This window comes from Mchenga conophoros, linkage group LG20 (assembly GCF_057382185.1).
Source record: "Mchenga conophoros isolate Kocher_MC1m ecotype Shallow Benthic linkage group LG20, M_conophoros_male_GT1.1, whole genome shotgun sequence".
Lineage (NCBI taxonomy): Eukaryota > Metazoa > Chordata > Actinopteri > Cichliformes > Cichlidae > Mchenga > Mchenga conophoros.
Genome location: NC_140545.1, coordinates 4,319,477 through 4,344,633, shown reverse-complemented (window position 1 = coordinate 4,344,633; position 25,157 = coordinate 4,319,477). Strand labels below are relative to the sequence as shown.

At 36.9% G+C, this 25,157-nt stretch overlaps 2 protein-coding genes across 2 annotated transcripts in view; one reads left to right on the top strand and one right to left on the bottom strand.

Annotated features, from left to right (window-relative positions):
* Positions 1–25,157, bottom strand: part of ampd2b (adenosine monophosphate deaminase 2b) — a 60,045-nt gene that overhangs the window by 27,566 nt on the left and 7,322 nt on the right. The window lies entirely within an intron of this gene.
* On the top strand, positions 62–10,388 carry LOC146550148 (uncharacterized). Its single transcript, XM_085259695.1, has 5 exons — positions 62–746; positions 4,218–6,757; positions 8,301–8,417; positions 8,534–8,637; positions 8,742–10,388. Exons 1-3 carry the CDS (start codon positions 62–64, stop codon positions 8,304–8,306), a joined length of 3,231 nt encoding a protein of 1,076 aa, XP_085115821.1. The 3' UTR covers positions 8,307–8,417; positions 8,534–8,637; positions 8,742–10,388.

The window sequence follows — 25,157 nt, the reverse complement described above, 5'->3', positions numbered from 1 at the left end:
AAACAAGCAGTGCACATGTAACTCACTCACATTTCTTGCTTTCCTTCATGAGAATGAAAACATGACTACAGCTGACCTTAATCTGGTCTTGGATAAAGGTGATGTGATGTACAAAGAGGCCAAGAAAAGATTTCCTAAAAATATTCATTTGGCAACCGATGAGCTGCCAGACAAAGTTGATGCTCGCAGATCTATGTATCATGTCAACATGACACAGCCTTCCCGGTATGGGACATTTGAAGAACCTCCAGAGGAGGCAGTAGATACCTTTCTGAGCTTAGAAGCAGGACTGAGCTGCCTGTTGTCAGATGTGCAGTATGCCTTACTGATTATGAGTGGATTGTGTATCGCAGTGTTCAGATCCACATCAGGCATATATGGTTTCTTTGACCCACACCCCAGAACACCCATTGGTCTTCCTCTACTACTACAGTCACGTAATCGTGGTACAGCTGTGATGCTGAAATTCACACTCCTCAGTGACATGATTAAGAGGCTCCAAGATTCTTATGAAATGATGGAGATATCACCCTCTTGTAACTATGAACTGAAGCCTGTGCAGTTCTACAGTATGAGCACAGTCAACCTGAGTGATACTATCACAGACACAGTCTGCAGACCAACAGCTGCCACTGCTGTGGCACCTACTCACTCTGATACAACTGTTGATGAAGCAAACCCCTCTACTCCAAGGAGAAACACAACCACTGATCCGACTGAAAATATCTTTTGTCAAATGTCCATTTGTACGCCACTGGTGAAACAAAAAGAAGTCCACATGACTCAGTTCACATCATATGAAGATCAGAATGAACCTCCTAATATACCAACTGAAGAACTATGCAGTGAATTAAGTTTCCTTCCATCAAGTGATGCTTTTTCATGTCAATCAAATGCTGCCATAACAAATGTTGCTGCCTGTGACCTTTCTGATATAGTTTTACAAAAACTGAAAAAAGTTAATAAACAACAAAGGAACAAAATGAAAAGAAGATTAATGGCATCAGAGAAACCCAGAAATCAGAGAAAAGAAAACCAAAAAAGGAAAGAACAACAAAAGTATGCTTCAAATAAAGATTACAAAGAAAAGAAAAAATCTTGCACAAGCGAGACATATAAAAACAATCCTGAAGTTAGACAAAAACAACAACAGTATATGAAAAGACGTTACTGTGAAAATGATGAATTCAGACAGAAACAACAGCAATATATTAGAAGACGTTACTGTGAAAATGATGAATTCAGACAGAAACAACAGCAATATATTAGAAGACGTTACTGTGAAAATGATGAATTCAGAAAGAAACAAAAACAATATGTTAAAAAACGTTTTTCTGAGAATGCTACAGTTAGAAAGAAACAACAACAATATATTAAAAGACGCTACTGTGAGAACGATGAATTCAGAAAGAAAAAACAACAATATATTAAAAGACGCTACTGTGACAATGCTGAATTTAGACAAAAACAAAAAAACTATATAACTGAAAGGTATCAAGAAAACCCTGAATTCAGAGAGAGACAGAGATCTCGAGTGACTCAGCGTTATGCACGTGACAATGCATTCAGAGTAAGACACAGACAACTAATGAAACAACTAATGCGAGACAGGTATCAAAGTAATCTTGCATTCAGGATTATGCACAACATGAGATGTGCAATGAAAATAAAAAGGAAATACAGATGGGTGAACAGACAAACCCAAGAGAGTGACAACAGTGTGATCAACGAGGCCATATCTGTGTTCAAATCACAAATCAAAGCTGGACCATCATACCCATGTACTGTCTGTTTCAAGGCTTCATTTCCAAACCAAGTGCGACCCTGCACAAGGTCAAAGTATGTCAAAAACCCACATGTAGTTGCAACATGTTTGACAGGAAAGTTTGTTCATGTTTGTGATGAAAACTGCAGAAATGAGCAGTGCAATGTTCCCGATGAGAGAAAGAGAGAGTGGATTTGTCACACCTGCCACGATCATCTTAAAAATGGATCCATGCCAGCACTTGCTGTTGCCAATAAGTTGGATCTTGCTGATATTCCAGCTGAACTGTCTGATCTCAACATACTGGAGAGACATCTCATAGCCAAGTGCATACCATTTGCCAAGATCATTCCTCTTCCCAAAGGCAGACAAAGAGCAATTAGAGGAAATGTGGTCTGTGTCCCATCAGAGGTACAGGAAACTGTTGAAACACTACCTCGATTGAGAATTAATTCTCAGGTGATCAGAGTGAAACTGAAGAGACGCTTGTCTTACAAAGGTCATCAGCTGTTTCAGACTGTAAGCTGGTCTAAACTTGTGCAAGCACTGCATAAACTCAAGCAGATTCATCCACAGTATAAGGATGTGAGCATCAGAGATGATGCTGAGCTGTGTGATCCAACTCTTCCTGATGAAGATGATGAGGATGATGATGATGAAAACATGAATGAGGAAGATTATGATGAGGCTGATTTAATGGAAATTGACAGCTGTGAGAAAAATGCACTGAGTGAAGCACAAAATATAAATGAACAGGACATTGACATGTTACCCTGTGATGGTGAACAATCGCATGAACAGATGAGAGATGATTCAGAGCAAGCAGATGGACTGACTAATGGTGGTTTTGCACTCGAGTCCTGTTTGCAGCCCCCTGATGTGGCTGAGGAGATATTATGTTTCAGTGAAGGAATCTACTCTGTTGCTCCTGCAGAGAGAAACAATCCAATAAGTTTTTTCAAAACACCTAAACTGGAGGCCATGGCCTTCCCTGTGCAGTTTCCTACAGGTCAAAACACACTTGATGAAAGAAGGCTGATCAAAGTATCCCCCAGTGGGTATTTCAAATCAAGACTTTTCTGCATTGATGATCGTTTTGCCAAAGACACAAACTATTTGTTCTTTGCACAGTTTGTGACTGAAATACACTTGGCTACATCCAGCATGACAGTACAGTTAAGGAAGGCAAAGCCTCTGACCAGAGATGGTAGAAAAATAACCTCAGGCATGTTACAAGATAAACATGAGGTGGAGAAACTGGTGCGAAATAAAGATGCAGTGAGATTCATGCAGCCTCTGAGAGGAACCCCAGCCTATTGGGAGAAAACAACAAGAGATCTTTTTGCCATGATCAGACAGTTGGGAACTCCCACGTTCTTTTGCACATTTTCAGCTGCTGAAATGCGCTGGCCTGAAGTGATTGAGGCAATAACAAGGCAGCAAGGTGAACAAGTGAATTTTGAAGGACTCGACTGGTCAGCAAAGTGTGACATCCTGAGAAGCAATCCTGTCACAACAATGCGCATGTTTGACAAGAGAGTTGAAGCATTATTCAGAGATTTACTCTTATCTCCCGCAGAGCCACTTGGCAAAGTCATTGACTACTTTTACAGAGTTGAGTTTCAGCACAGAGGAAGCCCACACATACACTGTCTCCTGTGGGTAGAAGGTGCTCCTGTGTTTGAGGAGGATGATGAGCAAACTGTTGTTGATTTTATAAACAAATACATCACAGCTCAGCTGCCTGATCCACATAAACAACCCGAACTGTACAAAAAAGTAACAGAAGTGCAAAAACACAGTAAGAACCACACAAAGACGTGCTTTAGGAGTTTAAGCTCCGGGTGCCGTTTTGGTTTTCCCAAACCACCCTGCAATGAGACAATGATCACAAGACCCAGTGAGGATGATGCACTGGAAGTAGAAACTGCAAAGAACAAGCTCAGACCACTGAACCAGCTGCTGAATGAACCTGAAACTGCTTCCATGAGTTTAGAGCAGCTCTTGGAAAGATGCAAGTTGACACATGCAGAATATGAGAGATACCTGAATAAAATGAACATGAGGAGTACGATCATACTAAAGCGTGATCCAAAAGACTCTTGGATAAATGGCTATAATCCACATCTGCTTGAAGCCTGGAACAGTAATATCGACATAAGCTTTGTTTTAGATGCTTTCGGCGCTGCAAATTATTTAATGAAATATATATCAAAAAAAGAGGGCGGGCTATCTGAGTACCTGAAAACTGTCATTGAAAACTCCAATAAGGACAGTGTAAATGAGTGCGATGAAATGAGAGCCGTCATGCAGGCATATTCAAAGAAGCGAGAGATCAGTGCACAGGAGTGTGTTGCTCGTGCATGTGGTCTTCACATGAAGCAATGTTCACGTGCTGTAATATTCATACCAACTGATGATAATCCTGTGAAAATGAGTCGTCCCCTGTCAGTTCTGGACAACACAACACCTGAATCTTCCAATGTTTGGATGACATCTTTGAATGACAAATACAAAGCCAGACCTGAAACACCAGAGTATGAGGAGATGTGCATGGCAGACTTTGCTGCTACTTGCAGGATTGTCTATGGCCAACAGAAAAAAGGTAAAGATGTTTTGCCCCTTCTCAATGAGATGGGGTTTGTGCAAAGGCGCAAAAACAATAAGCCTGCTATCATCAGATTTCACCGCTGCTCACAAGAAAAACATCCAGAGCAATATTACGGAAGACTGCTTAAACTGTACCTTCCTCATCGTTCAGACCACGAACTGAAAACACCATCGTTGCCAACCTATCAGGCTTTCTATGGTGCTGGCTGTGTACAGCTGCCAGGTACTGACCGTCTTGAGTACGTGCAACACATTGTCAAAAGAAACAGAGAAAAATATGAGAAAAACAGTGAGGAGATCGAGAGCGCTGTTGAGGAATATGAGCAGAACAGAGGTGTGACTGACGAATGGTGTAATCTGGCACCTGAATCAGATCTCGTAAGGTTGCCACTTGTTGAACAAGAAAGAGAGCGAGACAATGAAAATGAACAGGAAGATGTGCCAGACTACAGCCGTCAGGCTGATGCTTCAACAGAAGTCAGAGCCATCAGGGAACCCCCTGCTATTGATCCCACATTGTTACGTCAGATGTTTCAGAATCTGAACAAGAAGCAAGCCTGCATATTTTATGCAGTTAGAGACTGGTGCATTAAAAGAGTCTGTGCTCTAAATCCAGAGCAGTTTTTCTTTTATATTAATGGTGGTGCTGGAACAGGAAAATCACATCTTATCAAATGCATCTACTCAGAAGCATCTAAGATACTGAGCAAAGTGCCCAGATATGCAGACGACGTTGACATATCAAAACCCACTGTCCTGTTAACTGCTTTCACTGGGACTGCAGCTTTTAACATATCTGGAACAACACTGCATTCTCTTCTCAAGCTGCCTAGAAGCTTAAAACCTCCCATTCAGGGACTTGGCAATCAGCTGGATGAAGTCAGATCAGAACTTTTGAATGCTGAAATAATCGTCATTGACGAAGTGTCTATGGTGTCAAGACATCTGTTTGCATATGTAGATGCAAGACTCAAACAGATCAAAGGGACTCGGAGACCCTTTGGAGGCATGTCAGTCATTGCTGTCGGAGACTTCTATCAGCTACCCCCAGTGCGACAGTCTAAACCTCTCTGTGTGCACGACCCGTCTGAGATCGACCTGTGGCGGGAGCATTTTCAGATGATCACTCTGACTGAGATTATGCGTCAGAAAGATGATGTTGTCTTTGCAGAGATGCTGAACAGAATTCGTGTGAAAGGAAAGTTGGATGAGCTTTGCGAAGCAGATAGAAATTTGTTGTCACAGGCCATAACTGAACCAGCCCTTTGTCCAACTGATGCGTTGCACATTTTTGCAACTAATAAAGAAGTGGATGCACACAACTCTGCAACACTGGCTCTGCTCCACACTCATATCATTGACATCCATGCAGATGATTATAGAAAAGATCCTAGAACTGGCAGAATGGCACTTCAAGACAGACCATTGAAAGGAGGTAAAAACGAGTTACCAGACACACTGAAAGTTGCAGAAGGAGCTCGTGTCATGCTCACCAGAAACATTGACATACAAAATGGTTTGGTTAATGGAGCTTTTGGAATACTACTTAGAGTAGTTCACTCTGAAAACGACCAACACATCATCAAGCTTGGACTTAAAATGGATAATGAGACATCTGGAAAGAATAACCGCACACCAGCAGACGACATGGTGTACATTGAGAGAGCAGAGGAGAATCTGAAGCAGAAAGGAGTGGTACGAAGACAGTTCCCAGTGAAGCTGGCCTTTGCATGTACAATACATAAGGTACAGGGTATGACAACTACATCAGCTGTTGTCTCTCTTAAGAGCATTTTTGAGCCCGGCATGGCCTACGTAGCTGTCAGTAGAGTGACGTCTCTCAGTGGACTGTATCTTCTTGATATGGAAGAGAAAAAAATATTCACCAACCCAGAAATCACTGCAGCGCTTGAGAACATGAGACAAGCCAACCTTGATGACATGATGCCTCTTCTACACGTGAGGCAAACACTGAGCAGGTCAGAGGTTTTCACCATTGTTCATCATAATACAGAGGGACTGCCAGCTCACATTAATGACATCAAAAGTCACCATGAATTGTGTCTAGCAGATGTTTTGTGCCTAACAGAAACACACCTGCGGGGCTCTTTTGTCGCAGAGAGTCTCCACTTGGAAAATTACAATTTGTTCAAACGCAACAGACACCTGTCCTACACAAACTTTCCCCAGATGGCAAACAGAAGTGGTGGTGGAGTTGCTGTTTATGTGAAAAGTGACATTCAAGTGCATGAAAAACAGTACATCCATAATGTAACTGACCTTGAATTTCTGGCTTTAAAGGTTGAAGCACCAGTCAGTGCTCTGATTGCAGTTGTATACAGACCTCCAGACTACACTCTGAGGCCATTCCTGAAAAACCTGGTAAGCCTATTAGACTCATTGGAGATCATGGACTGTCATCCCATCATAGTTTGTGGTGATTTTAATGAGAATGTTTTATCCAGTGCAAACAAACCAATCCTGGAGCTGTTTGAGTCTAGGGGATACGCACAGGTCATCACTGCCCCTACCACAGAGAAGAACACACTGCTTGACCTAATTTTCATTTCTCAGTCAGATCGATGTCTCCATTCTGGAGTCATGAAGACCTACCATAGTTACCATGACCCAGTATACTGTGTATTGTCCTGTGATGATTCATGATCTAGATCTTTGAATACAGTAAGTAATATCTATATTTTTGAATGACTTAAGAAAGTAGAGCGATATTTAAAAGTTGACGCTCTGCATTGCAGTATAATGTTTGAATTGTTTACATAAAATACAATTACATGAATTAAGTAATGATATCAGTAAAAGATGACAATTTTATTTATCACAGAAAATCTAAAATTCACTAACAGTAACCTATAAATGTCAGAAAAATCAAATATAGCAGTTTAAAATGAATAGTGTAGGCATATCCTCTCTGCAGCCAGGCTTCAACACCCTGCCAGGCTGCCCCAGTCTCACTGTGGCTGGGAGGGAGGGAGGGTGGACCAGAGGATTGCCTACACAACACATAAATGTTCAACAGCTTCTTCATTGTTTCTGAGAGAACAATAATGACTAAAGGTTGCTTTTTAAAAAAACAAACAAACAAACAAACAAACAAACAAACCTAATTACAGCAATAATGACAGTTAAGCCACTTTATGTGTGCCTCTATTTTGAAATACTATTTACAAAAATGTTATTATTTTGGTTTGTTATAAACTTTAAACTTTTTCAAAAGTATACGATTATATTTTTGGACAAATCTTTCGATGAAACATACATTTTTATGAGCTTTTATCATGTTTCGGCCAGTGCAATCATCAGGGTGGGTCTGGGTTGATAACTGCACATTTCTGGCCAGAAATGTTTCAGCAGTGTTACATAAGTAGTACATATGTAACACTTGCTTTCTGTTACCAGCTGATACCCTACATTTGTATAGACATTGGATGGTGTGAGGTTGGGGAGTTGAGTGGGGGGGGGGGGGTTACGGTGGGAGCTGAGGGGGGGGGGGGTGTTAGGTTTCCTTTTTTCTTTTTCTTTTTTAAGAGAGACACAGTCCTCCTGTGTCTTCTCCAAGCTTCACATGTAAGATCCAACAGTGTGAAGCACATAGCAGCTAGAAACTGTAATGCCACAGATCAGAGAGGCTTCATCATCACCATCTTCATCGCCGTACGATCAGAGCGTGAGACTTCACATCTGGAGCACAGGAGACATTCTGTGATAAGTCCTCCTTCTAGCTTGTCCCACAAGCAGTCGGTGAGATTTACTCACAACAAAAAGGGTTAATGACATAATTTCCATGAAAACATGTATTCATTCTTTGTAAAGTGTTTAAATTGTGTTTTCACTTGACCTTAGGAGTGTTAGAGTGTATTGTAATGTCTGTACTCAGGTGTTTCCCTCTGTGATCCATCCCCATCAGAGCTGAGACACTCAGGACTGAACAGACTGCACAGTTTCTGTGACCGAGCCTCCAAAACACCTTCTTTGAAACCACTCATGATAGAAGGGCTTCATATTTGCAGCAGCACTACTACAGGTATTCAGTTTATTACAGGATGTGTTTGTTTCTTAGGACCAGCTCTGAGTGCACACTACCTAACATATACACCTTTCTGTTTATTACAAACCAACTACTCTGGATCATACGGCCAGTTGGCAGGAATGTTGCTGCAGGAAAACATCCCTGGAGATCACCATCATTGTCAGACTGACTGTGCCTCCTCTGTGCAGTGTCAAGATCCTCTCTAAATGAGTGTGTAAGTTAACATTTTCATTATTTTATTCCCTTTGACAAGACAAGTATCACTGATATTTACATTTACAACTACATATGTTCCCGTTTTCTGCTCTTCTTTTAAAGTCCTCAGCTATCCTGCTTCTGTGCTGCTTGCCACACATCAAACACTGGCCGGATGACAGGGAGGATCCACTCTGAAGTCACTGGACGTGATGAGGATCATATGGGACTTCATAGTTTCACAGAAACATTGTGCTCTGTGATTACAGGTTTTAAATGGATACAATGACTGCCTCTCTCTGATCAACAGGCTAAAGGATTGTTTTCATTGTTAGTGCTCTGTACAATGTATGCTTATTTAATATTTCATCACAGAGCAAACCTTTATTTATTTAACATTTTTTTTTATTTTGTTTTAATGTTGAATTAACTGTGGGGATTTTTTTAAGTGGGCACTTGGGATGTCATATGACCAGAAATGTGGTAACTGGAATTCAACAGTATGGAAGAAAAAATCTGCTGAGAACGAAACACATACAAAAACCCCCAAGAAAATTCAAATTCATTCCATGTAATCCAATCTAAAACATTTTAAACTGCTGAACAGCAACACAAACAGTGTTAAAAAACAGTGTTAACAGAATGATTATGATGATTTTGTACCAAAGTTTCAGGTCACATGGCACACCTAGTGTGTAGTGTGGAGTATCAGCTGGTAAGTATAGGTTTTTTCATATTTGTGTCCTTAGAGTTTAGATAGATAAAGCCTTGTGTATAATAATTAGTCATAACCACAACTCAAAGTCAGGGACTAACTAAATTTGGGACTTTGTGTCTGAGCCCAGGTTAAAACAATGTGTAAAAAAGCATTTAGTGGCATGGCTGAACAATGCTGTATTGATACTTATTTATCCATGTTCACAAAAAGGACTAATGTGTTTATTTGATTATTTGCATGTGTTAAACTGTGTCACCACCTTAGGCTTTCATTTGAGTTTACTCACAAATCTCTATACAGTTCTCTTTTACCACTGTGTGGACTCTGTTTACATTAAAACATAAAAAAGAATGAGTAATAAAAAGATGTGTAGACAGATCAGAAGATTAAGTAGACCGATAGAAACAGCTGTTCAGCCATGTTCTAAGAAACCAACACAATTTAAAGGTTCAGGATTGTGGTTTTAAAAGTTGAATTTTCATGTATTTCATATGTTGCTCATTATTTTTTATTTAGTTATTTAATTTAGTTATTTTTCTTTATTCTACCAGTCCTTTTCAGAAAGAAGCTGTAAAATATGACTTAAGATTTTTATGTTATTTTCTATGACATACAAAACAAATTGATGTATGTAATACTATTAAACATGATATACACATGTGTATATGTCTGAAAAACATCATGCTGTATATTAAAGTTTGTATTTTCTGCAGAATGTTTGTTCATCTTTTAAGTTCATTTCAATTAGAAGAATATGAACTTTTAATATTCATTCAGAGGTTTTCTGACTCTAAATTTTTTTTTGTCATTACTCATCTTTTTATTATTTACATTTTAAACATGCTTAGCTTTTTCCAACTTCTTCTGTGTGAACATCAGCTTTCAAAAGTTCTGCACTTTTATTTTCAGGTTAAAAATTCTGTATTTTCCAGCTCATTCAGATTTTTAACTTAACATTCAGCAATTAATTCATTTCAGTGCATACATTCAGATTCAAGCATTCACACTGCAGTTTCTTCAGAAAATGCACTTTCTAGTTGTGTGGATGCTTTAAGCATCCACACTATTGAGTTCCTGTTTCTCTTTATTCTTTATTGTGTGGATGCTTTAAGCATCCACACTATTGAGTTCCTGTTTCTCTTTATTCTTTATTATTATTATTATTATTATTATTATTCTAGTTGCTTCCGTACACTTTTCGCCGTTTAACTACTTCCACAATTTTCAGCCGATTTTCACCGTTCAAATTTTAAACTATTCAACTATTTTTGCTCTTTCCTGCTACGATTTTTGCTATTTTTAACTATTATACTTTTTAAAATATTCCACTTTTTTCCTTTAATTTGTCCCATTGAAATGAATGGGAAACTTCTGCAATTCTGCTAAAATTTGCTTGTTTTTGAAACTTAACTACTTCCTCATATTTTCACCTAGAACAACCATTCAAATTTTAAAATGTTCACAAATTATTGGGCTATTCAGGTATGATTCAGCTTTTTCAAATCTTCTACTGTTTTACTTTTATGCCTCTTAAAGTTTTGAGTTGCAAAATTGTGATTTTTCACAAAATACATGTGTTGTTATGGTTGCTATGCTCTTGGCTTCCAGTGTGCCACTGAAGGTTTTGCAATTTTCACTTCATGTCCGAACAACTTCCTGCTACTTGCTCAATTTTCACTCAACTTCCACAAATTATACATCAAAACGTAGGTATTTTTGCTGGCTTTCAGAAAATGTCACCATCATTGTTGTGGGATTTATAGAATTTTTGCAAATCTCCTCAGACTAACACAAGGTCAGAAAACTCTCCATATAAAGTGAATGGAGAGCTTGTTCAAAATCACCGCTGGATTTCTGTAATGAGAGGCATATTCGAATCGTCATATCTCCTTAACGAAGCAAAGTTAAGACATGAGGCTTGTCCCCGAATATCTTCAGACACCCCTGACGCTCACAATTCAAGAATTTCTTTCTCACCTATTACCGTTCTGAAATGAGTTGGACTTGTTTGAGGGTAGGAAATTCGTCCTTCGCTCAGATTTCTTTAGATTTCAAACTATGGAAATGAACCACTTTTTTCTCTCGTCATAACTTTTTGTTGGATTTCCACAGAGACCTGAAAATTTCCATGATTGTTCACCAAAGCCTGCTGTCTCTTACGGTGAAAGAATGATATCGATACTCCAAAAAGATTTCGAGTTAGAAAGCGTTGTTTGAGGGCAAGTCAAGGCAGTTTTTGCTTCGCTCTACTCAGTTATGGTGCATTACAAGTCAAATATCTTTAATAATTCATATTTTAATGATAAATTGTAAACACTGGAAGATTCCCCCATCTCTTCTGAACAAAACGGTGTAAGAATGACCGCTCTAGCCCCTACGGTTTGGAAATTATGGTCATTTGTTTGAGGGGAGTCCTCACTATGAGAAATAGGCTGCAATAATCCTGTGCCTCTCTGTGCTGCTGCGTGTGTAAACAGATGCACCTGTTTTGGTGGGGAAAAGTGCACAGCCTCTCTGATTGGTGGATTCAAATTCACCAGCTCCCAGGCTGACCTAGAAACTTACTTCTCTCTCCCTGTGTGTGTGTGTGTGTGTGTGTGTGTGTGTGTGTGTGTGTGTGTGTGACAGAGAGAGAGAGAGAGAGAGAGAGAGAGAGAGAGAGAAAGGCTTTTAATGGGATGATCTCATTCTAAGATTTAAATTCAATATATTTAGACTGGTTGACTGAATTGGATCTTGTGTGTGGGTCTCTCTGTGCATGTGTGTTTCCTCATGTGTACATATTTGTGATTGTGTGGCTGTAATAAATTTTTTTGCAGATTTTTGTCATTTAACAAGTATATTTGAGGGACCCTCAGCATGTTCAGCATTTTTTCAGCTGTCCATTTTGCTTTTCCAATTTTTCTGTTTAACTTATTACTATTGTGCTAAATCATACTATTTCTGCTATTTTATAAGATTTGTGCTTAATATACTATTTCTGCTTTTATAGGATTTGTGCTTAATATAGTATTTCTGCTAAATGTAGTATTTATGCTTAATCATACTATTTCTGCTTTTCATAGTATTTGTGCTTAATATAGTATTTCTGCTAAATTTAGTATTTCTGATTAATTATAGTTTTTCTACTAAATCATAGTACAGTATTTCTGCTTTTTATGGGATTTGTGCTAAAACAAAGTATTTCTACTAAATGTAGTATTTGTGCTTAATCATACCATTTCTGCTTTTTATAGGATTTGTGCTTAATATAGTATTTATGCTAAATTATAGTATTTCTGCCAAATTATAATATTTGTGCTAAAACATAGTCTCAATTTAAAATTACAATATTCATAGTTCATCACAGTGTCTCTGGTAAATCACAATATTTCTGCTCTGTTGTACTATTTTTCTAAATCATAGTGTTTCTGTAATGTTTAAGTATTTTTGGCTAAATATATTCTTTCTGTTATCTTATACTATTTCTCCTAAATTCTTGTATTTTTGAGAAGTTATCATGTTTCTGGTAAGTTACAATATTTCTGCTAAATTCTGCTATGCTATTGTATTTCTGCCAAGTATTATGTTTCCTCTAAGATATTGCAGTTCTGCTAAGTTATTCCATTTTAGCAAACTTCTTTTGCTTCTGCAAAGTTTTTACAATTTCTGCAACTTTTCAGCTTTTTCAGCTACTTTTTGCATACAGCTTCAGCTTTAAGCATCCACACTGCATTTTCGCAGGAAATGCAAATTTTTCTAGTTATTATTATTATTCTAGTTGCTTCCGTACACTTTTCGCCGTTTAACTACTTCCACAATTTTCAGCCGATTTTCACCGTTCAAATTTTAAACTATTCTGCTATTTTTGCTAATTCCTGCTACGATTTTTGCTATTTTTAACTATTATACTTTTTAAAATATTAAGCTTTTTTCCTTTAATTTGTCCCATTGAAATGAATGGGAAACTTCTGCAATTCTGCTAAATTTTGCTTGTTTTTGAAACTTAACTACTTCCTCATACTTTCACCTAGAACAACCATTCAAATTTTAAAATGTTCACAAATTATTGGGCTATTCAGGTATGATTCAGCTTTTTCAAATGTTTTACTGTTTTACTTTTATGCCTCTTAAAGTTTTGAGTTGCAAAATTGTGATTTTTCACAAAATACATGTGTTGTTATGGTTGCTATGCTCTTGGCTTCCAGTGTGCCACTGAAGGTTTTGCAATTTTCACTTCATGTCCGAACAACTTCCTGCTACTTGCTCAATTTTCACTCAACTTCCACAAATTATACATCAAAACGTAGGTATTTTTGCTGGCTTTCAGAAAATGTCACCATCATTGTTGTGGGATTTATAGAATTTTGGCAAATCTCCTCAGACTAACACAAGGTCAGAAAACTCTCCATATAAAGTGAATGGAGAGCTTGTTCAAAATCATCGCTACATTTCTGTAATGAGAGGCATATTCGAATCGTCATATCTCCTTAACGAAGCAAAGTTAAGACATGAGGCTTGTCCCCGTATATCTTCAGACACTCCTGACGCTCACAATTCAAGAATTTCTTTCTCACGTATTACCGTTCTGAAATGAGTTGGACTTGTTTGAGGGTAGGAAATTTGTCCTTCGCTCAGATTTCTTCAGATTTCAAACTGTGGAAATGAACCACTTTTTTCTCTCGTCATAACTTTTTGTTGGATTTCCACAGAGACCTGAAAATTTCTATGACTGTTCACCAAAGCCTGCTGTCTCTTACGGTGAAAGAATGATATCGATACTCCAAATAGATTTAGAGTTAGAAAGCGTTGTTTGAGGGCAAGTCAAGGCAGTTTTTGCTTCGCTCTGCTCAGTTATGGTGCATTAGAAGTCTAATATCTTTAATAATTCATATTTTAATGATAAATTGTTAACACTGGAAGATTCCCCCATCTCTTCTGAACAAAACGGTGTAAGAATGACCGCTCTAGCCCCTACGGTTAGGAAATTATGGTCATTTGTTTGAGGGGAGTCCTCACTATGAGAAATAGGCTGCAATAATCCTGTGCCTCTCTGTCCTGCGTGTGTAAAAAGATGCACCTGTTTTGGCGGGAAAACGTAAACAGCCACTCTGATTGGTGGATTTAAATTCGGCAGCTCTCTCCCTCTGTGTCTGTCTGTGTGTGTGTGTTTAGTGGGAGAGAGAGGACCCTGCCCTTATTCGGCAGCATGTCATTGTAGGATTTAAATTGAATATAGTTAGACTGGTTGACTGGATTAGAGCCTGTGTTTGTGTGTCCCTCTGTGCATTTGTGTTCCAATATGCCTCCATATTTGTAATTTTGTAAGTTATTACTATTCTGCTAAATATAGTATTTCTGCTTTTTATAGGATTTGTGCCTAATATAGTATTTCTGCTTTTTATAGGATTTGTGCCTAATATAGGATTTCTGCTTTTTATACGATTTGTGCTTAATATAGTATTTCTACTAAATTATAGTATTTCTGCTTTTTATAGTATTTGTGCTAAAACATAGTATTTCTACTAAATGTAGTATTTCTGCTTTTTATACTATTTGTGCTAAATTATAATATTTCTGCTTTTTATACTATTTGTGCTAAAACATAGTATTTCTACTAAATGTAGTATTTATGCTTAATCATACTATTTCTGCTTTTTATGGGATTTGTGCCTAATATAGTATTTCTGCTTTTTATAGGATTTTTGCTCAAACATAGTAGTTCTACTAAATGTAGTGTTTATGCTTAATCATCCTATTTCTGCTTTTTATAGGATTTGTGCTTAATATAGTATTTCTGCTAAATTATAGTATTTCTGCTTTTTATAGTATTTGTGCTAAAACATAGTATTTCTACTAAATGTAGTATTTATGCTTAATCATAGTATTTCTATATATTTCTGCCAGGTCCCCAGGCAGCCAATCCTCTGTGAGGACTTAGACATTCAAATTTTCAAATCAGGGCCTGCACGGTTTCCCAGCCAATCATATATGTGTCCTGAGGCATTCAAATTTGCATATTGGGGCCTTCATGGCTTCTAAGCCAGCCAATCATATCTGAGGGCTGAGGAATTCAAATCCACAAATCAGGGCCTGCACGGCTTCCCAGCCAGCCAATCATATATGTGGCCTCAGGCATTCAAATTTGCATATTGGGGGAATTCGTGGCTTCTAAGTCAACAAGTCATCCATGTCGTATATCTCTAAAAATTCACATTTTAATGATAAATTGTTAACACTGGAAGATTCCCCCATCTCTTCTGAACAAAACGGTGTAAGAATGACCGCTCTAGCCCCTACGGTTTAGAAATTATGGTCATTTGTTTGAGGGGAGTCCTCACTATGAGAAATAGGCTGCAATAATCCTGTGCCTCTCTCTGCTGCGTGTGTAAAAAGATGCACCTGTTTTGGCGGGAAAAAGTACACAGGCTCTCTGATTGGTGGATTCAAATTCAGCAGCTCTCAGGCTGACCTAGAAACTTACTTCTCTCTCCCTGTGCATTTTTTTGCTGATTTTTTCATTTAACAAGTATATTTGAGGGACCCTCAGCATGTTCAGCATTTTTTCAGCTGTCCATTTTGCTTTTCCAATTTTTCTGTTTAACTTATTACTATTGTGCTAAATCATACTTTTTCTTCTATTTTATAAGATTTGTGCTTAATATAGTATTTCTGCTTTTAATAGGATTTGTGCTTAATATAGTATTTCTGCTTTTTATAGAATTTGTGCTTAATATAGTATTTCTGCTTTTTATAGAATTTGTGCTTAATATAGTATTTCTGCTTTTTATAGAATTTGTGCTTAATATAGTATTTCTGCTTTTTATAGGATTTGTGCTTAATATAGTATTTCTGCTAAATTATAGTATTTCTGCTTTTTATAGTATTTGTGCTAAAACATAGTATTTCTACTAAATGTAGTATTTATGCTTAATCATAGTATTTCTATATATTTCTGCCAGGTCCCCAGGCAGCCAATCCTCTGTGAGGACTTAGACATTCAAATTTTCAAATCAGGGCCTGCACGGTTTCCCAGCCAATCATATATGTGTCCTGAGGCATTCAAATTTGCATATTGGGGCCTTCATGGCTTCTAAGCCAGCCAATCATATCTGAGGGCTGAGGAATTCAAATCCACAAATCAGGGCCTGCACGGCTTCCCAGGCAGCCAATCATATATGTGGCCTCAGGCATTCAAATTTGCATATTGGGGGAATTCGTGGCTTCTAAGTCAACAAGTCATCCATGTCATATATCTCTAAAAATTCACATTTTAATGATAAATTGTTAACACTGGAAGATTCCCCCATCTCTTCTGAACAAAACGGTGTAAGAATGACCGCTCTAGCCCCTACGGTTAGGAAATTATGGTCATTTGTTTGAGGGGAGTCGTCACTATGAGAAATAGACTGCAATAATCCTGTGCCTCTCTGTGCTGCGTGTGTAAAAAGGATGCACCTGTTTTGGCGGGAAAAAGTAAACAGCCACTCTGATTGGTGGCAGCTCTCTCCCTCTGTGTCTGTCTGTGTGTGTGTGTGTGTGTGTGTGTGTGTGTGTGTGTGTGTGTGTGTGAGAGAGAGAGAGAGAGAGAGAGAGAGAGAGAGAGGCTTTTAATGGGATGATCTCATTCTAAGATTCTAATTTAATATATTTAGACTGGGTGACTGAATCTCTCTGTGCATGTGTGTTTCCTTATGTGTACATATTTGTGATTTTGTGGCTGTTATAGATTTTTTTGCTGATTTTTTTCATTTAACAAGTATATTTGAGGGACCCTCAGCATGTTCAGCATTTTTTCAGCTGTCCATTTTGCTTTTCCAGTTTTTCTGTTTAAGTTATTACTATTGTGCTAAATCATACTGTTTCTGCTATTTCATAAGATTTGTGCAAAATATAGTATTTCTGCCAAATATAGTATTTCTGATTAATTATAGTTTTTCTACTAAATCATAGTACAGTATTTCTGCTTTTTATAGTATTTGTGCTAAAACATAGTATTTCTACTAAATGTAGTATTTATGCTTAATCATACTATTTTTGCTTTTTATAGGGTTTGTGCTTAATATAGTATTTCTGCTAAATTATAGTATTTCTGCTTTTTATAGTATTTGTGCTAAAACATAGTATTTCTACTAAATGTAGTATTTATGCTTAATCATACTATTTCTATATATTTCTGCCAAGTCCCCAGGCAGCCAATCCTCTGTGAGGACTTAGACATTCAAATTTTCAAATCAGGCCCTGCACGGTTTCCCAGCCAATCATATATGTGTCCTGAGGCATTCAAATTTGCATATTGGGGACTTCATGGCTTCTAAGCCAGCCAATCATATCTGAGGGCTGAGGAATTCAAATCCACAAATCAGGGCCTGCACAGCTTCCCAGCCAGCCAATCATGTATGTGGGCTCCAGGTATTCAAATTTGCATATTGGGGAATTCGTGGCTTCTAAGTCAACAAGTCATCCGTGTCATATATCTCTAAAAATTCATATTTTAATGATAAATTGTCAACACTTGAAGATTCCCCCATCTCTTCTGAACAAAACGGTGTAAGAATGACCGTTCTAGCTCCTACGGTTAGGAAATTATGGTCATTTGTTTGAGGGGAGTCGTCATTATGAGAAATAGACTGCAATGATCCTGTGTCTCTCTGTGCTGCGTGTGTAAAAAGGATGCACCTGTTTTGGAGGGAAAGAGTGCACAGGCTCTCTGATTGGTGGATTCAAATTCAGCAGCTCCCAGGCTGACCTAGAAACTCACTTTTCTCTCCCTGTGTGTGTGTGTGTGTGTGTGTGTGTGTGTGTGTGTGTGTGTGTGTGTGTGTGTGACAGAGAGAGAGAGAGAGAGAGCAAGGCTTTTAATGGGATGATCTCATTCTAAGATTCAAATTCAATATATTTAGACTGGTTGACTGAATTGGATCTTGTGTGTGTGTCTCTCTGTGCATGTGTGTTTCCTCATGTGTACATATTTGTGATTGTGTGGCTGTTATAGATTTTTTTGCTGATTTTTTTCATTTAACAAGTATAGTTGAGGGACCTTCAGCATGTTCATCATTTTTTCAGCTGTCCATTTTTGCTTTTCCAATTTTTCTGTTTAAGTTATTACTATTGTGCTAAATCATACTATTTCTGCTATTTTATAAGATTTGTGCCAAATACCGTATTTCTGCCAAATATAGTATTTCTGATTAATTATAGTTTTTTCTACCAAATCATAGTACAGTATTTCTGCTTTTTATAGGGTTTGTGTTTAATATAGTATTTCTGCTAAATTATAGTATTTCTGCCAAATTATAATATTTGTGCTAAAACATAGTCTTAATTTAAAATTACAATATTCATAGTTCATCACAGTGTCTCTGGTAAATCACAATATTTCTGCTCTTTTGTACTATTTTTCTAAATCATAGTGTTTCTGTAATGTTTAAGTATTTTTGGCTAAATATATTCTTTCTGTTATCTTATACTATTTCTCCTAAATTCTTGTATTTTTGAGAAGTTATCATGTTTCTGGTAAGTTACAATATTTCTGCTAAATTCTGCTATGCTATTGTATTTCTGCCAAGTATTATGTTTCCTCTAAGATATTGCAGTTCTGCTAAGTTATTCCATTTTAGCAAACTTCTTTTGCTTCTGCAAAGTTTTTACAATTTCTGCAACTTTTCAGCTTTTTCAGCTAGTTTTTGCATACAGCTTCAGCTTTAAGCATCCACACTGCATTTTCGCAGGAAATGCAAATTTTTCTAGTTGTGTGGATGCTTTAAGCATCCACACTATTGAGTTCCTGTTTCTCTTTATTCTTTATTATTATTATTCCGGGTGTTTCCGTACACTTTTCGCCGTTAAACTACTTCCACAATTTTCAGCCGATTTTCACCGTTCAAATTTTAAACTATTCAGCTATTTTTGCTAATTCCTGCTATGATTTTTGCTATTTTTAACTATTATACTTTTTAAAATATTCCACTTTTTTCCTTTAATTTGTCCCATTGAAATGAATGGGAAACTTCAGCAATTCTGCTAAAATTTGCTTGTTTTTGAAACTTAACTACTTCCTCATATTTTCACCTAGAACAACCATTCAAACTTTAAAATGTTCACAAATTATTGGGCTATTCAGGTATGATTCAGCTTTTTCAAATCTTTTACTGTTTTACTTTTATGCCTCTTAAAGTTTTGAGTTGCAAAATTGTGATTTTTCACAAAATACATGTGTTGTTATGGTTGCTATGCTCTTGGCTTCCAGTGTGCCACTGAAGGTTTTGCAATTTTCACTTCATGTCCGAACAACTTCCTGCTACTTGCTCAATTTTCACTCAACTTCCACAAATTATACATCAAAACGTAGGTATTTTTGCTGGCTTTCAGAAAATGTCACCATCATTGTTGTGGGATTTATAGAATTTTTGCAAATCTCCTCAGACTAACACAAGGTCAGAAAACTCTCCATATAAAGTGAATGGAGAGTTTGTTCAAAATCACCGCTGGATTTCTGTAATGAGAGGCATATTCGAATCGTCATATCTCCTTAACGAAGCAAAGTTAAGACATGAGGCTTGTCCCCGAATATCTTCAGACACCCCTGACGCTCACAATTCAAGAATTTCTTTCTCACCTATTACCGTTCTGAAATGAGTTGGACTTGTTTGAGGGTAGGAAATTCGTCCTTCGCTCAGATTTCTTCAGATTTCAAACTGTGGAAATGAACAACTTTTTTCTCTCGTCATAACTTTTTGTTGGATTTCCACAGAGACCTGAAAATTTCCATGATTGTTCACCAAAGCCTGCTGTCTCTTACGGTGAAAGAATGATATCGATACTCCAAATAGATTTCGAGTTAGAAAGCGTTGTTTGAGGGCAAGTCAAGGCAGTTTTTGCTTCGCTCTACTCAGTTATGCTGCATTACAAGTCAAATATCTTTAATAATTCATATTTTAATGATAAATTGTAAACACTGGAAGATTCCCCCATCTCTTCTGAACAAAACGGTGTAATAATGACCGCTCTAGCCCCTACGGTTTGGAAATTATGGTCATTTGTTTGAGGGGAGTCCTCACTATGAGAAATAGGCTGCAATAATCCTGTGCCTCTCTGTGCTGCGTGTGTAAAAAGAGGCACATGTTTTGGCGGGAAAAAGTACACAGGCTCTCTGATTGGTGGATTCAAATTCAGCAGCTCCCAGGCTGACCTAGAAACTTACTTCTCTCTCCCTGTGCATTTTTTTTGCTGATTTTTTCATTTAACAAGTATATTTGAGGGACCCTCAGCATGTTCAGCATTTTTTCAGCTGTCCATTTTGCTTTTCCAATTTTTCTGTTTAACTTATTACTATTGTGCTAAATAATACTATTTCTGCTATTTTATAAGATTTGTGCCTAATATAGTATTTCTGCTAAATTACAATATTTCTGCTTTTTATACTATTTGTGCTAAAACATAGTATTTCTACTAAATGTAGTATTTATGCTTAATCATACTATTTCTGCTTTTTATGGGATTTGTGCCTAATATAGTATTTCTGCTTTTTATAGGATTTTTGCTCAAACATAGTATTTCTACTAAATGTAGTGTTTATGCTTAATCATCCTATTTCTGCTTTTTATAGGATTTGTGCTTAATATAGTATTTCTGCTAAATTATAGTATTTCTGCTTTTTATACTATTTGTTCTAAATTATAGTATTTCTGCTTTTTATAGGATTTGTGCTTAATATAGTATTTCTGCTAAATTATAGTTTTTCTTCTTTTTATAATATTTGTGCTAAAACATAGTATTTCTACTAAATGTAGTATTTATGCTTAATCATAGTATTTCTATATATTTCTGCCAGGTCCCCAGGCAGCCAATCCTCTGTGAGGACTGAGACATTCAAATTTTCAAATCAGGGCCTGCACAGTTTCCCAGCCAATCAAATAAGTGTCCTGAGGCATTCAAATTTGCATATTCGGGCCTTCGTGGCTTCTAAGCCAGCCAATCATATCTGAGGGCTGAGGAATTCAAATCCACAAATCAGGGCCTGCACGGCTTCCCAGGCAGCCAATCACATATGTGGTCTCAGGCATTCAAATTTGCATATTGGGGAATTCGTGGCTTCTAAGTCAACAAGTCATCCATGTCATATATCTCTAAAAATTCATATTTTAATATTAAATTGTCAACACTTGAAGATTCCCCCATCTCTTCTGAACAAAACGGTGTAAGAATGACCGTTCTAGCCCCTACGGTTAGGAAATTACGGTCATTTGTTTGAGGGGAGTCGTCACTATGAGAAATAGACTGCAAAAATCCTGTGTCTCTCTGTGCTGCTGCGTGTGTAAAAAGATGCACCTGTTTTGGTGGGGAAAAGTGCACAGCCTCTCTGATTGGTGGATTCAAATTCACCAGCTCCCAGGCTGACCTAGAAACTTACTTCTCTCTCCCTGTGTGTGTGTGTGTGTGTGTGTGTGTGTGTGTGACAGAGAGAGAGAGAGAGAGAGAGAGAGAGAGAGAGAAAGGCTTTTAATGGGATGATCTCATTCTAAGATTTAAATTCAATATATTTAGACTGGTTGACTGAATTGGATCTTGTGTGTGGGTCTCTCTGTGCATGTGTGTTTCCTCATGTGTACATATTTGTGATTGTGTGGCTGTAATAAATTTTTTTGCAGATTTTTGTCATTTAACAAGTATATTTGAGGGACCCTCAGCATGTTCAGCATTTTTTCAGCTGTCCATTTTGCTTTTCCAGTTTTTCTGTTTAAGTTATTACTATTGTGCTAAATCATACTGTTTCTGCTATTTTATAAGATTTGTGCTTAATATGCTATTTCTGCTTTTATAGGATTTGTGCTTAATATAGTATTTCTGCTAAATGTAGTATTTATGCTTAATCATACTATTTCTGCTTTTCATAGTATTTGTGCTTAATATAGTATTTCTGCTAAATTTAGTATTTCTGATTAATTATAGTTTTTCTACTAAATCATAGTACAGTATTTCTGCTTTTTATGGGATTTGTGCTAAAACAAAGTATTTCTACTAAATGTAGTATTTGTGCTTAATCATACCATTTCTGCTTTTTATAGGATTTGTGCTTAATATAGTATTTCTGCTAAATTATAGTATTTCTGCCAAATTATAATATTTGTGCTAAAACATAGTCTTAATTTAAAATTACAATATTCATAGTTCATCACAGTGTTTCTGGTAAATCACAATATTTCTGCTCTGTTGTACTATTTTTCTAAATCATAGTGTTTCTGTAATGTTTAAGTATTTTTGGCTAAATATATTCTTTCTGTTATCTTATACTATTTCTCCTAAATTCTTGTATTTTTGAGAAGTTATCATGTTTCTGGTAAGTTACAATATTTCTGCTAAATTCTGCTATGCTATTGTATTTCTGCCAAGTATTATGTTTCCTCTAAGATATTGCAGTTCTGCTAAGTTATTCCATTTTAGCAAACTTCTTTTGCTTCTGCAAAGTTTTTACAATTTCTGCAACTTTTCAGCTTTTTCAGCTACTTTTTGCATACAGCTTCAGCTTTAAGCATCCACACTGCATTTTCGCAGGAAATGCAAATTTTTCTAGTTATATTTTATTTTTCCGTACGTTTTTTGTAAGCCTACTCCTTCAAAACCGTTCAACTTAGAAAAACCATTCAAACACCGTTAGATTCCTATTATTTTGGACAACACTGCTTCTATTTTTCATATTTTTAACATTTATATTTTTAATTTTATTCAACTTTATTCAACAAAAATTTATAATGTATTTCAATGGGGAGACCCTTCAAATCCTCATTCAACTTACTCATTTTTAAACTCTTACTACTTCCACATACATTGACATAGAGCCACCATTCAAACTTTAAAACGAAGACAAGACATTCAACTATTCAACTTGTATTTATCTTTTCAATATCTATTATACTTTTTCTTCAGTTCCAGTTTAAGTTTCATGATGTTTTTTCACCCGTTTCAGAGTTTATAATGGGTGTGTATGGGACGGAATGTTGGGGCTAGAGTGAGGCAGCTCAACTGCTAGAGTGAGAGGAGCAAAAAAATTAATCTTAAAATCTTTTTTAAAACTGCTGCTGTGTCCGCAGCGTTTGCTCTACAGGTATGATTTTACCCTCAAAACGTAGCCATGGCTGTCCTCTTTCATCCAATGTGTTTACTATTGTACTAGGTGTTATGGTTCTTTCATAAATGTCACCAATGCACAGCCTCCTCCCTCCAACTCTTCCATAGACTCTAATGTTAAAATGGCTCAGAAGGTTCGTTTGAAAATCAGAAGAGCATGGTGTCTTTCCACTGTCACCACGTCCATATAATAAGCTCCACAGGCATGAAAACTGAGAATTAGGTAGACTAGACATTGCTGTCGCTCACGGTGAAAGAATTTTGTCAATACGACTTTTACTTTTCATTTGGGAGCGATTTGTTTCGGCCTGACTTTTCTGTTCATTTTAAGCAGCAAAAGTGAGGCGCATGTCTGTGTACGTGTGTATGGAGCCATTGGGTGCGGTCACTATAGCAACCAGGCTCACACCTGCCTGCTTAACGAGCTCTGCCTGCCACTGTACCAAGATTCATCTTAAGCACTTCTCTTTCAACTGCTGCTGTGTCCACAGTGTTACAGCCATCATTTTACCCTCAAATTGTCGCCATTATTGTTCTCTTTCCAACACCGTATCTTTCAAAGCTCAGGCATTTAAACTTTTTAAACTGTGTGGATCAAAGTGGAGGGATCACATTTTAGTCATTCAGTGATTCAAAGAATATGACCTTTTAATATTCATTCAGATGTTTTCTGACTCTAAATGTTCTTTTCTCATTTCTTAGGGTTTTCTAATTTACATTTAAAACATTTTCAGTTTTTTTCCAACTTCTTCTTCTGTGTAACCTTCAGCTTTTAGCAGTTCAGCACCTTTGTTTTCAGGTTAAATTCGGTTGTTTTTTTGTTTTTTGTTTTTTATCTCATTCAATATTTTTAACTCAAAATTCAGCAATTAATTCATTTCAGTGCATACATTCAGATTCAAGCATTCACACTGCAGTTTCTTCAGAAAATGCACTTTCTAGTTATATTTTATTATTATGGATTCCGTACGTTTTTTGTAATCTATCTCCTTCAAAACCGTTCAACTTAGAAAAACCATTCAAACACCATTAGATTCCTATTCTTTTGGACATGACTGCTTCTATTTTTCTCATTTTTAACATTTATATTTTTAATTTTATTCAACTTTTTTCAACAAAAATTTCCCATGTATTTCAATGGGGAGACCCTTCAAATTCTCATTCAACTTCCTCCTCTTTAAACTGTATCTACTTCCACATACATTGACATAGAGCCACCATTCAAACTTTAAAACGAAGACAAGACATTCAACTATTCAACTTGTATTTATCTTTTCAATATCTATTATACTTTTTCTTCAGTTCCAGTTTAAGTTTCATGATGTTTTTTCACCCGTTTCAAAGTTCATAATGGGTGTGTATGGGACGGAATGTTGGGGCTAGAGTGAGGCAGCTCAACTGCTAGAGTGAGAGGAGCAAAAAAATTAATCTTAAAATCTTTTTTAAAACTGCTGCTGTGTCCGCAGCGTTTGCTCTACAGGTATGATTTTACCCTCAAAACGTAGCCATCGCTGTCCTCTTTCATCCAATGTGTTTACTATTGTCCTAGGTGTTATGGTTCTTTCGTAAATGTCACCAATGCACAGCCTCCTCCCTCCAACTCTTCCATAGACTCTAATGTTAAAATGGCTCAGAAGGTTCGTTTGAAAATCAGAAGAGCATGGTGTCTTTCCACTGTCACCACGTCCATATAATAAACTCCACAGGCATGAAAA